The sequence below is a fragment of the Theropithecus gelada genome, chromosome 7b, assembly GCF_003255815.1.
Source record: "Theropithecus gelada isolate Dixy chromosome 7b, Tgel_1.0, whole genome shotgun sequence".
Classification (NCBI taxonomy): domain Eukaryota; kingdom Metazoa; phylum Chordata; class Mammalia; order Primates; family Cercopithecidae; genus Theropithecus; species Theropithecus gelada.
In genome coordinates this window covers 98363710-98377445 of record NC_037675.1, presented here as the reverse complement: position 1 = coordinate 98377445, position 13736 = coordinate 98363710, and the positions used below count along the sequence as shown (strand labels likewise).

At 34.7% G+C, this 13736-nt stretch overlaps 1 protein-coding gene across 2 annotated transcripts in view; it reads right to left on the bottom strand.

Moving 5' to 3' along the window:
• Nucleotides 1-3446: 3446 nt before the first annotated feature.
• VRK1 (vaccinia related kinase 1) overlaps nt 3447-13736 on the bottom strand; it is an 85707-nt gene continuing 75417 nt past the window's right edge. The window contains exons 12-14 of one of the 2 annotated variants that reach the window (XM_025392687.1): nt 8946-9036; nt 7480-7551; nt 3447-3882 (exon numbers count right to left, since the gene is read on the bottom strand). In XM_025392687.1, coding sequence (XP_025248472.1) covers nt 3851-3882; nt 7480-7551; nt 8946-9036 — 195 coding nt within the window. In that variant the 3' untranslated portion in view covers nt 3447-3850. The remainder of the gene's footprint in view (nt 3883-7479; nt 7552-8945; nt 9037-13736) is intronic. The other variant, XM_025392688.1, reaches the window with a different exon arrangement.

Genomic DNA, 13736 nt, shown 5'->3' with positions numbered 1-13736 from the left:
TTCTGATTTCTATGAATGCGGTGTGGGCACTAAATTAGAATTAATAAGTAAAACGGCATTAACTAAGTCAGTGTGGTGCTGGGTAAGAACAGACACATCAATGAAATCGAACATAGTCTAGAAACAAGAGCATGTAATCAAGCAAGCATCCCAAACCAGGGTGGAGACAAGGTGGAGGAGGTCATTTATTTAACAAATGGTACTGAAGCTACTGGCTAGTTGCTTAGGAAAAAAATCTTTGTGTTCCTCACCTCATGGCATACATTTACCAAAATAAATCCCATACGGATTGAAAATTTAGAAGCATTAAAACAAAAAAGCCTAGAAAAAGTCATGGTGAATATTTCTAATTTTTGGATGAAAAACATTTTAAAACAGTGACAGAAATTACAATGAAAGATCAACAGATTAAAGCGATAAAAGCTAAACTTCATAAAAATTAAAAACATATCATACACAAAAAATAAACAGGAAAAAGTCAGCAACAAAAATGGCAAAGAGTTAAGGTCATTACTGTATAAACAGTACTTATCAACACACCAAAAAGAAAAGAGTGATTAGTTTACAAATAAAGGTTTGGGTGCACTAGCGATTAAAAAAAAAAATTACCTAATCAAATTATAAAAATAAAATTTAATGTGTTAGTCTGGGTGGCCTAAATAGCAAACATTTATTTCCCACAGTTCTGGAGGCTGGTTTGCAGATGGTCACATGACAGAGACAGACATCATCTCTCCCCTTTCCCTTATAAAGCCATTAATCCCATTCATGAAGCCTTCACCCTCATGACCTAATCACCTCCCAAAGGTCCACCTCCAAAGACCATCATCTTAGGGGTTAAACACAGGAACAATGCGGGCCACACCAACTTTCAGTCTATAACCCTCAAGGATGACAAAAATGCAGGTTGGGCACTCAGATCTACTGGGCAAAGTGTTAACTGATAGATTTTTGCAAAGCAATTTGGTAAGTATCCACAACTTTTCATTTCATAGTCTTTGACCCAGTGGCTCCCTTTTGAAAATCTAAGAATACTCACATGTCAACGAAGATTACTGCCCAATTTTGTTCAAAAACATTGTTTATAATATCCCAATACTGAAAACAACTTAAATGCCCAATAATACAAAAATGGTAAATTCATTTTAAAAAGTTAAGAAAACATAGAAGTTATATTCATGAAGGATTTATAATAATGTAAAAAGTATTTAATGTTAACTTTAAAAAGAAGAATGTAAAGCTGTATATGAAGTGTAACTGTTTGAAAATAAAAGCGCATAGAAATGACTGAAGAAAATGTGTCAAAACATTAATAGTGGTTGCCTGTGGGTAGTAGTATTATGGCTGGTTTGTCTGTTGACACTTTTCTGTATGTTCTAAATTATATAAAATGGCCATGTATTATTAATACACCCTTATAATCCAAAGAATATAAAGCACATTAAAACAGAAATTTAAAGAATTAACGAAAATATAATGTTCAACTGTGGACATATATATCTCCCCACACAAATACAAATAAATTGTTTATATTTCCACCACTACTTTATTGCTATGCAACTTGGGTCTTTATATGCCTACTTAATTTAGTAATTCAAAGCAATAATCAGGGTTTTATAACTGGCTTATTAGTGTTTGATTTGTCTTAGATCACTACTGAAGAACACCTAGAAGCTATTTAACTTCAGGGCTTAGTTACCAAAGACTTATCAGTTGCTTTCTAAAAAATGTAGAGCACATATACATCCTCTTGTGTGAAGGAAAAGAGCCTGGCAGTGGTGTTTATCCTCAACAGACTAGAAAACCTCAGCTCAATGAGGACCTAAGGAAAATGGCAGAGAAGGCAAGAGAAAATGGAACCAAGAACATGTTAAAATATGGAAGCTGGATTGTGAAAGGAGAACCAAAAATGGCAAATCTACTCCATTCGGGCATTGGAAAGAAAATAAAAACAATGCAAGATAAAAATACTAAATATAGAACTGAAAAGGACAAGAAAAAAAATTACTCTGAATGACGAGGTTGCTTAATCATTTCTTAAAAGGGGAGTAGAAAAAAAAACAGTACAAGATAGGGAATAAAACAACGAGGGATGCAGCAAATGAATCAAACTGGATACTATGGCCAGTAGTTTTTCATTAATTTCTGTAGCCTTGCCAATACAGTAACATTTAAGAAAATGCCAGCACTTACTTAAAACAATATGTGAGGAAATATTTGTTTTCTTATTATTTAACCAAGTTTTCCATGTTTCTATATTGTGAAAAATAAGGAGGCTAAGGCATATACAGAAAAACACATCGCACACAGTTTACTCTATTTTAAGCATTAATGTGTTTAAAACAGAACTTGAGAGTTGATTTAGGTGTTACAAATGAACTTGGGGGCATTAACACAGATAAGTACTAAAACCTAACATTCTACAGAAAGCAGGAGGAGCCTCTGCCCAAAGTCAGATTTTCTAATCTGTAAAGACACGTTGCTCTAGAACTTCAGGAGGCATTAAAAGGTTAATCTTCAAAGGAAAGCCTGTAGATGTTTTGCATTTTTCAGTATCTAACCATTGCAGTGATAAATGCTTCACATGATCACTAAATATCCACATAAGAAAGCCACAAGTTATAGTCTTTGTACTGGTTCATAGTTTCTCAAACTTGGTACAACCTTGACAATTTCTGGTATGTCCATATCCCACCTGTACATTTACTTCTTTCCTCAAACCGACTTGCTTTTAAAAATTGAAATACCTACTTTAGGTTTGTCCTAAGTAGTAGACAAATCACCAGTTTAATGTGATAACTGTATTTTGAATACATATTAAAATACTTAAATATTTAAGTGAAACTATGTCCATATACCTTCTAAACACACTGTGCATGTTATTAAGTGGTAAAGCACACCATCCGTCAGAAAATAGAGTCCAATCCCGATTTCTCTGACCAAGAAAACTTTGAGGAATGAATCACGAAATTGTTCATAAACGTGTTAAAATTACAAGCTTTTGTTCCCAAGGCAACTAAAAAAATTTCAGATCTTAAACTTTCTGATTACTGAAACTCTGAAGTGCCTGGTTTACTGTATAAATATTACATGCTATGAAAGTGAAACTTTTAAGAAAAATAAACTGTGAATGAATAGGATCTATTAATATCTAGTTCATAGGTCTTCCATAGACAAAGCCAGTCTTTATGCAATCTTTAATTACACCACCACTTCATCATTTGCCACTTGTTTTCTTGTCATACAGCTTGCACACTGACATAATTCTTATGTAATCTTTCATTTATGTAGATTTTCTCTCTCATGGATACACTTCCTCCACTTTTTATTTCATATTCCTTTCCCATCTTTGTACCTCCTGTCTCATACAGCAGGTGCTTAATAAAAGATTTTGGAACAGAACAAAATCAATACAAATCAAACCAAACCTTACAGCCACAACATACTGTGCGTTTGTATCAAACAAAAGAGATTTTTATTTTAAGCTTTGCATTTCCTAAAAAGTGAGGACTCTGTCAAACATTTTTATCCACTCTGAGAAATGCACAATGATTAGAAAAGTGCATATCATAATAATTTTCATATATATGTACTCCAAAACATCACAAACACACGGCTTTGGAATAACTTAAGGAGTATAATCTGAAGATTTTGAAATTTCATAAATTAGCCTTTAATGAATTGTACAAAATATTTATTTTTATAAAAAAATTGGTTTTCTGAACACATGGGTATTTAATTATTACTTCCACCTCGCAAGACTCACATGAAAATAAAACACTTCAAATAGAAAAGGAGAAAAAAGTCAAAAGAAAACAAAGAGAAGGAAAGCTGGTTCACAGCATCTGAATTACTTCTGGACTCTCTTTCTGGTTCTTGAACCTTGAAGATAAATCAAAGAAACTGAAATCATTAATCAATAATTGACAAAAGCAAAAGAACAGAAATATAAATATCTCTAAATATAGTACATTTTAAAATCGAATTGACTCTGGTGATTTGCAAAGATAAAATTGACATACAAAAGTAAGACTGCTAAAACTCTGAAAATCTTTAAAAATTGGGTCATTTTTTAATATGTCAAAAAATATGCTGACAAAACCTACCTTCTAATCTTAAGCCATATAAAAATGCTTTGACTGATAAAACATATCTAATTTTTACTAATACTGAAATATTTCTCTCCAAAATTTAAATTTATTGTAAAATTTAAAACATTATCTCCAAATATAAACCTTAGCAATATAGATAAGCATTCATTCCTTAGGGGGAAGCGATGAGGTCATGCATGTTATGAAAAGCAAAGGAATGAGTTGCTTTTTAAAGCCTATTACCTACACCCTTTAGGCAGGAGAGCACTGGGATATACTGAAATGGAAAGTCTTTTCTGCTAGGAGTTATACAGGTCCCAGATGAGTAGCCTCCCACAAAAGGATCATATGTGATACTGGTCTTAGTCCCTTATGACAGCTCCTATCTAACTCTTCTTGGTTTGGAATAAATCAGTGACTCTCTGCTGGGGGCATGGGAATTCTGCCTCACCACGGAGACATTTCACCCCACCTACTACTCCTACTCCACCTCTGGGCGCAGCAGTCAGCCTGATTACGGCTGCCTAGTGCTGGCAAAAGAAGCAGGGCCATTTCTTTCCCACTGCCGCATGCTATGCTTTGCCAGGAAAGAGCAGGGGCACCAGAGTGAGGGACAGAATGGTGCTCATAATTAATCAATGACTGCACCAAAAAAAAACACAAAAGATCAATACTTCTTTTCTGAAAAGTACAAAACATTCTTTGAATGTGAACAAAATTCCACCATATGCATCTACAGGTTTTCTCATCATGGGTTATTTAGTTACTTAACATGAAAGTTAGTTTCAAAACTAGCATTTTTAATGTTTCCAAGTTATAGTTTCTGTTCAATCACGATACAGTTCAATGAATGCAAATTTCAAGTTTACATGAATATCCTTTTGTCTGCCACTCATAATACACACCTTATATACTGTACTATGACTGATTCTAAAATTTGAGTTTTTTCTTAAATTTCTGTAACACAGCCATCTATTACAAATATCCCACAGTAGATTTTTAGGTTTTTATTTCAAGAAATTTTATTTTTATGATTTTTTGAGAGGGAGTCTCGCTTTGTTGCCAGGCTAGAGTGCAGTGACACGATCTTGGCTCACTGCAACCTCTGCCTCCTGGGTTCGAGTGATTCTCCTGCCTCAGCCTCCAGAGTAGATGAGATTACAGGTGCCTGTCACCACTCCCGGCTAATTTTTGTATTTTAGTAGGACTTAGACTTTCACCATGTTGGTCAGGCTGGTGTTGAACTCCTGACCTCAAATGATGCACCCGCCTCGGCCTCCCAAACTGCTGGGATTACAGGCATGAGTCACTGCGCCCGGCCTATTTCAAGAAATTTGAAATTAATTCTGCACAGAAAACTGAAAATGTTGTGATAGTGAGATTTGGATAAAGGGTATTACAAAATCAAGGTAAATAATCAATACTGTATCTCCCTTTCAATACATTTTAAATCTTTAACCACACTACAAAGAATGCTAAACTAACAACTATAAAGCTATATTCAAATAGCATTCTTCTCATTAATGTCTTAATTTGCCATTTTACTCTGAAATTAAATATCATTGCTGCTTATCTCCTTCAATCCAAAGTTTCTCACTGCAACTAAAAGGGCTACTACTGCCTGGAATTTATTACATAATCAGTCCTACGCAACTTGTTGACTTTGCTGCATAAATCAATTCAATATTTTCCCTAATAATCAATTCTAATTGTTACAAAAAAATCTATCTTCTTATCTCTTTAATTTAAAATATAACCATTTTCATAATATACACTACTGGCAAAGGGTCCAATCATAAGTCTAATGTATGTAATTTGATATTTGGAAAATAACATACGAGTTTGGGATGCTTTTCTATGATTTTATAATGCAGTAGGAAAAAAAGTAGGACATTTCTTTGTAGGGTTCCCTTAAAAATATCTACTTTTTGACTAGTCATGCTTTCTCCAAAGATTCCTCAGGAATGGTCCAAAATCCAAGGTTCTTAAAAATAATACCAACAAAAGTAGCCTCCATTTTATGAAAAGGAGGGGGGAAAGTACACCAGCCATAAATATCATGACTATATTAGCTAATTTTTAGCACAATTCTGAAATACTGGCATAATTTTGAAATGCCAGAATATGCATGATTTTTAAAGGCTTATTTTGTGAGGGGAAAAATTACTTGCAGCAAATAACCAAATTTTCTCAACTGGTAAAAATTATGCCTTGCATAAAAATAAAAGGATTAGAGGCCTCTGTTCTTCTTGAAAACCATCCCATCACCTCCTCTCTTTATCTGAGAAAACCTACACAATACACATTTTGAAAGCTTTCAGAATGTGTTCTTACACAATAGACCCCCAACTATTCAAAATGAGTTTAGGTGTATCAAGAAAATTATACACGTTTTTAAAATGGTCTAAATAGATATTAAAGGAAAGTTGCTCCCATTTTGCTAGGCACAGCATTCTGAAAGATCACACAGTGAGAAAAATCTCTTACCATACTGTAAATCATAAATTGTGTTTGAAAATAAAATTGTTAATGAAGAAACTGACATTTCTAAAGCTGCTGTTAGAGGTAACCATTCTTGAAACATGTTTGACACAAAATCTTAAAGCCCTAAAACACAGTATTCACTGAATTGCACTATATATCTTAAAAATCAAAAAAACAAACGTAATAATGTTTCTTTTCCTTCAAGTTACTTTTACACTGATAAATTTAAAAATATACATTTACACAAACTCTTGGCTTTTTCTTTTTGCTGGAAGCAATAACATTTTACCATCAGATAATATTTCCTCTCACTTATGATTATTTTGATAGTAAAATACCTTAACTCGCCTTGTACTTTAGGGAGAAAAAGTGAACTGTAATGGGGGAAATAAACAGCATTTTAAGAAAAGTAATTCTGAGTTTATATGAATAAGGGTGAATCTGATTATTCTTTATCTTCTTAAAAAGTTATGTCAAAAAAACTGAATTGTTCTCCTTAAATTATTTATGACTACTTTACTCTTTTGTCATTAATAAAATAACAAAAATACTAATATATTTTCTCATGGGAAAAACCATCAGTAGAAGACCTTACACTAAAAATTTAGGTTAAAAACATTTCATAATTATACTAGAATTTAAAGGCATTTATTTATCAAGACAAAAACCCTTGATGCTCATTAAGCAAAGTTCAGGTAACAAATGATGTCCAGGCAGTCAAGAGAGGGATGAGTCTTCCCGACGCACAGCTGAGACTCTGCCTTAGACTTAATGAGTGTCAATCTCACTAGAACAATGCAGGCTCTTTCTGAAACTAAAATTGCCAGTTTTAAAATTTAAGGGATTGTTTTTAAAGAATACTGCTGTATCTTTATAAATACTCCTTAATTTTGTTCCCACTCACTGTCATAGCTGCTGCTGCTAGCCTCTGGCTGAGACATGGTTCGATGTATTGCTCCTTGGGACTCCTCACTTCCTAATAACAAAATGAACAAGACACGGGAAAAGGGAAAAAAAGACAGTAGCGAATGGAAGACAGCAGCGGATAAAAGAGAGGGACTACTTCAAAACCTTTCACCTTCAGTATGAAGTTTTATATTCCCTCTTTAGGTATCTCAAGTATTCTTTGGGTTAAAGCAGATTAAACCAAAGGATGTTCTAACCATAATATGAACACAGTATTTGTTCATATTATGAACAACATAGTAATGAAGAACATAGTAATAAAATCAGGGCAAAAATGATTCTCTTTGAAAGTTGAATACTTTGCTTTCCACAAACATGCACTGATGCCACTAGCAAAAGGAAGGAAAAATAAATTGGTGGTATTACTCAATATGGCACCTATGCTTTAAAAAAAATTTTTTTAACCAAAAATAAGCCTTTTCTGTTAGAAACCAAGAAATATTTCAGGACAAACAAAATAATTTTTTTAAAAAAGGCAGACAGGAAAAATCTTTTTAAAAAAATGTATTGTAGGCCACACTGAATAGCTCTCTTTATTAAGCCAAGTACATCATCCTATCATATGAATCCTGGAACACATTGGCTGGCAGTTTATTAAACACATCAGACCAAAGTCCAGCCTAGTTCTGCCATTTGCAGATGCTGCCTTTGCTCATGCCATTTCTGGAACTATTAGAAGTGCCTTCAGTGCCAGTTTATAAGCCATCTCAGAAATGACTTCATATCTTGTTTTTGTTTTTTTTTTTTTGGTTCAAGAACTGTGAAAAGTGATCAGCCATAAAGCTTTAATTCTTTTCCTCTTAACTTGTTCAGAAAAAAAGAAGAGGTTGACAAACTTTATAAGAAACAATTAGGCAGCTTAGTTACAACAGACCCATGTCTGACCCCTGACACTCACTATCATACCCAGAGTTATGTGGGATCAGTGTGAGGAAGTGGAAAGATATTGTCCTGACAGTTAAGAATTCTGGTCTCTACCACCCTTTCACAACAGCTCAGTCATTTATTTTATTTATTTTAGAGATGGGGTTTCTATGTTGCCCAGACTGGACTCAAACTCCTGGGCTCCAGTGATCCTCCTGCCTCAGCCTCCTGAGTAGCTGAGACTACAGGCACACGTCAGTCACCACGCCTGGCAGCTCTGCCATTTAATCATTCAGTGTCTCGGGCTCCAAATCTGCAAAATGAAGGAAGCCTCCCAGTCTCAACTTTATAATTATTGTGGAGAGTAAATAACCTAACATATGTACAAAAGACACCGTGATACATACTATACAAAAATCTTGTGGCATTTTATTATAAAATCAAAAGGTCATGACCCAAATAGTTGACCCCTCATGTAATGGGAGGAAATGAAATTTGTGTTTACGTATGGAAGCAGCTAGGCAAACCTGTTCAACTTACGGGTCTGTATGGCCTCCTCTGTCTGTGTGTCTGACCATTCCATATCTTCAACACCAGGTTCTTTGCTTTCTTCCATTTCTTTCTTTCGCTTCTTACATATAAAAATTAAAGAGAGAGAGAGAAAGAGAGATGTCTGACAGTCAAGTAAACTACAAACTCATCACGTATTTGTGTGTGTGTGTGTCTGTGCGTAACTGTATATAGGTGTGGGTGTGTCAAAACACACAGGAAGAATATTCTCAACTTCAGGATAGTGGTTACCTAAAGGAATGGATGAGGGATGGAAGAAAGGGGGAGTACGAGAACTTTCAACTAGACAGTTAACCCAGATGGTAGGTATATTTGTTATATCCACCTCTAACTTTTCATGTTTTATATACTTCATTATTGAAAGCTATGGTTTAACCATCAGGATTGATCATACAGAAACTCTTTTAAAATAAAATGTTTTACAAACTCACGATCACCACTCAGGCCAATGATACTCTCCACATAGTACAATGCGGGTAGGATGGAGAGAGGATAATTTATTTGATAAATGGAAAAAATGTATGTCTTGTCCCATATATTACATCAGTGTTTATACCACATAACACTGGTGGTAAAATTCTATTTATGAATCAATAATGGAAAACTTGTAATAAATGTTTCTCTTTTAGCATACTTTTTATTAAAAGTTTAAGAGGGCCATAAACCTTACTGTAAACGAATAGTCTTAAAAGTACAAAGCTCTCCTAAAATCTCAAAAACCATCTGGATTTCCCACATTCTCTTGGGCCTGTCCTATTTTTCTAGTGAAGTGTTATTTAGAAGTCAGTGCTTATATTCTGTCACTATCCATTCTTCCCCAAATGTTCCTTCAATTTCATTTTATTACTTTCTACCACTACAACATTTTTTAACAGGTCCAGTCCTGCGTTAAGTTTCTAAATTCTCTAACATCTCTATACATAGGTAAAATTATAGAGGGACATGAGTGATAAATATGAAACTTTGAATTTAGTATATAACTTTATCTTGTGTAGTTTCAAATTTAAACTGGTTAAAATCCAAATTTTAATCCAAAGCTTCTTTTGGTTGCCTAAAATAAGTCTGTATCATTTAGAAAACCATCTGATATGCCCCAAATCTCACAGGTTCACAATGCAACAGAATGTCCTCATTTATATTTTCTAACAATTAACAATAAGTTAAACTTCATCTGAGAATGTTCCTTGCTGCAGGCCATTTTGTGTACAGCTAGAAAAGAGGATAATGCCTGCTGACAGCACATTGTTAATTTTCCTAATGGCAACCATGGGTTCTGTTCCAAAGAGAACTACATGGGAAAGCCGAACTCTATTCAAGCCACATTATCTTAAAACCTCCAAATGGTCAGAACTGTTATTATCTATGTATTACAATTAATCCCACTGTTTCAAAACATTCTTAAGGTGGCTGTGGAAAATTAGAACTCAGAGGTACCCACCATGTTCCTAAAGAAAATGCTTCACATATACAAAAGTAACAACTTGACTGAACCTTGAGAAACTTTCAAAGGCATTCATTTAGCAGATTTGTATATGGAGGTATTGCCTCTCAAAAATAGCTGTAAGAGTGGCTATAACTTCATATAACTGATGAGAAAAGGGGAGAATGCCTTACATCTTTCTTTTCCAAAGTGTTGCTTCATGATTACCATCTAAACCCTGCTGGGCGGAACAGATTGGTTCGATAATTACATACAATAACTGCAGTGGGCAGGTAACCCTCAGCTGGCACAGGGCAGCTCCCCTGTGAGAACTTCCATATGCAAACTGCACTGATGGAGTGCATTAGGTACATCTTTCCTGCCTGTGCACAGGCCTGATTAACGCCAGCCAAGACTCCAAGGTTAGCATGTCAGCAGATTTGTGATGCATTAGGCAGGAATAAACACAGACACTTTTGTTCGTTCAGACCAAAATTAAGGAGGAATATTTCAGTACTATATTGCTTTCCATACAGCAGAGAATACATTTTCCAGTTTTTGGAGAGCAGATTTTTAAATGCTCATTATAAAGGCAGCTAGCTATCCAATACATTCTACCCAAGAACCTAAGTGCATTCATCTAGTTTTCAAGCTTATTTAATAAAAGGGGGCTTTCTTAATCTCCATGCAGGTAAATTACATAGGAAGGAAAATCAGACAGTATTCAACCAACAAAAAACAACACCTGTGCTTTAAGCAGTATGCATTAGGTAAAGCACTCTACTGCATGAATCCACACTTCAGCCAGGTAACTCCTGCCCAACTTTTCTAACAATGTACGTAGTCTGGATACAAAGGGCCAGTGGTCTACAGATGAATTAAAAAACCAAAATAAAACCCTTCAAGTTTAGTAGTATCTAAGTATGTTATCAATTTTATAAGGCAATGAGTAAAATTCTAAGCAATCTGCTGCCAGCTTCTTCCTTCTGAATATTTCCAAATGCTTCATTTTGTTATTTGTCAACATCCTTAGGCTTCAGATAGTGCATATTTTGGTTCCTTTTGAAGAGAAAAATGGCTTCACAAAGTGACTATGCTAATCTCTGATTTTTGTCACATTCTGTATGAGGTCTCACAGGTGCCTTTGTGTTTAATATGAAACCAAAATATTGTATGATATACTAACTTATAAAATAAACGAGTATTCTTTTAATTCAGCACAGCTAAAATATCTTCAGAAATTAGATTTCAAAGGGCACTAGAATATATATTACACATTATATTTTTGAAGTGTTCAGATATGCTAAAGTTTAGTTAATTAGCAGCTTCTCACTTCCAATTTAGAAACAGGAAGACAAATAGGCTACATGCATTTGAACTGATAATTTACTAATAGTCTAGTCTAAACACCGACTGGAGACCTGCTATTGACTTAAAGTTGTTTTAATAGAAAAGAGAAAAAAAATCTTCAGAAGCAAAAACCAAAGACCAATTCTTTGCTTCCCAAGTCAAGCATCAAAAGATCACCTCTAGATGCTTTCAACAGCTTCTAAGAAAAGCCAATCAGATTCATGGCTATCTCCAAGAGATGAGTACTCAGGCAGAGTTATTTGGGTTTTGCCCATCCCTTATGACAGAAGTCTACATGTTTACTTTAGAAACTTAAATTATACAGCCTAAAAGTTTTAAAATGCTTCATACAGCACATATGTCACAGAACAAAGAACTTTAAACACTGCACGAATCAGTCCATGTGACTGCACTAATCAGTTAACCTTATTTTATTTATTTGATTAAATTATTACATTCCCTAACAGTGGTTGAAAACAGAATATTAGTAGTAACTAAAAAGATATGACATATCTTCTATGAAGGTAAAGCTAACATGTTACTATACCACAATATTTCTGAAACTAATAGAGTTAGTTAAAATCTACTATATACACAGAAAAAACTGAAGCTAGGGATGGAAAAAAGCCAGAGAATGTGCTCAGTATTTCTCAGCTGATGGTGATGAAAAGACTAGAACTCGGAGTTCTTTATCCTTATTGCAATTTCCTTTCCACAGCACTACGCTGTCTCCCTATGCGAGCTTTCAGTAGGAAGCAGTAGTTTCTAGTTGCTGTGTTCTTAATGTATTTTTTCTAGAGTTATAGTACACAAATTTGTGTATTTCATGTAAACTATTTCCATAACCTCCTCTATTTCTCTCCTACTATGTATGCCCCCTGAGGGCAAGGACTATGGTTTTCCTCATTTTTCTAACCCTTAATGAGCTTGGCACAGTGTTTTGCACATATACAGATGTGCACCTGTAGAGGAACTATTAAACTATTCTCATAATAAAGCAATAATTTCATATCTTCCTCTAAGTCTCTCAAAAACTGTAATATTTGAATGGACATTAATTACAGATATGTTTCAAGAAAATGCAGGAAAAGGTGAAACATAATTACAGGGAGAAGAAATAAAAAGGTGGAGAGTTAGGAAATGAACAAATGACTTGAAAAGAGACAGACAAATCTGAGGAATAATCTAAAAATATCCTGCTAGAGGCCTGGCGCAGTAGCTCACACCTACAATCCCAGCACTTTGGGAGGCCTAGGTGGGCAGATCACTTGAGGTCAGGAGTTTGAGACTAGGTTGGCCACATGGTGAAACCCCGTCTCTACTAAAAATACAAAAATTAGCCAGGTGTGGTGGCAGGCACCAGTCCCAGCTGAGGCAGAAGAATTGCTTGAACCCAGGAGGTCGAGGTTGCAGTGAGCCAAGATCACACCAACGCACTCCAGCCTGGGTGACACAGCGAGACTCCGTCTCAAAAAAAGAATAAAAATAAAAATAAAAATTTGCTAGAATTTATTAAAGTGATTTACTATTTTCAATGAGTTTCAGAGATGAAGACTGTAATAAAAATAATGACTATTGCAATTTCCTTCCACAACAGCATTGACCTCCATCTGAACAGAGGTGAAGATCACCACCACATACTTACTAAGCATCTACTGTGTGCCTGGCACTGTCATTTTCAAGCTGAAAAATAGACACTATAAAATAGTTAAAGCAAAAAAGAACCATCATCTTTTATAAAAACATTAAATACACACACGTTTTATTTCTGCAACTATTTGTTTTGATGTAAGCACTGTAAGAAATCCTTTTAGGGTTCCATAAATGAGGTTCTTATATAAGTGTCCGGTGTAATCCCACTAACATGGAAATTCATTCTATGAAATATCAATCCATATGTACATGTAACACACACATTACCTCACAGTCCACCCTGGATTTTGTTGTTGTTGTCTACTTGTTTAAATTTAGATCTCTCTCCTGTCAACATT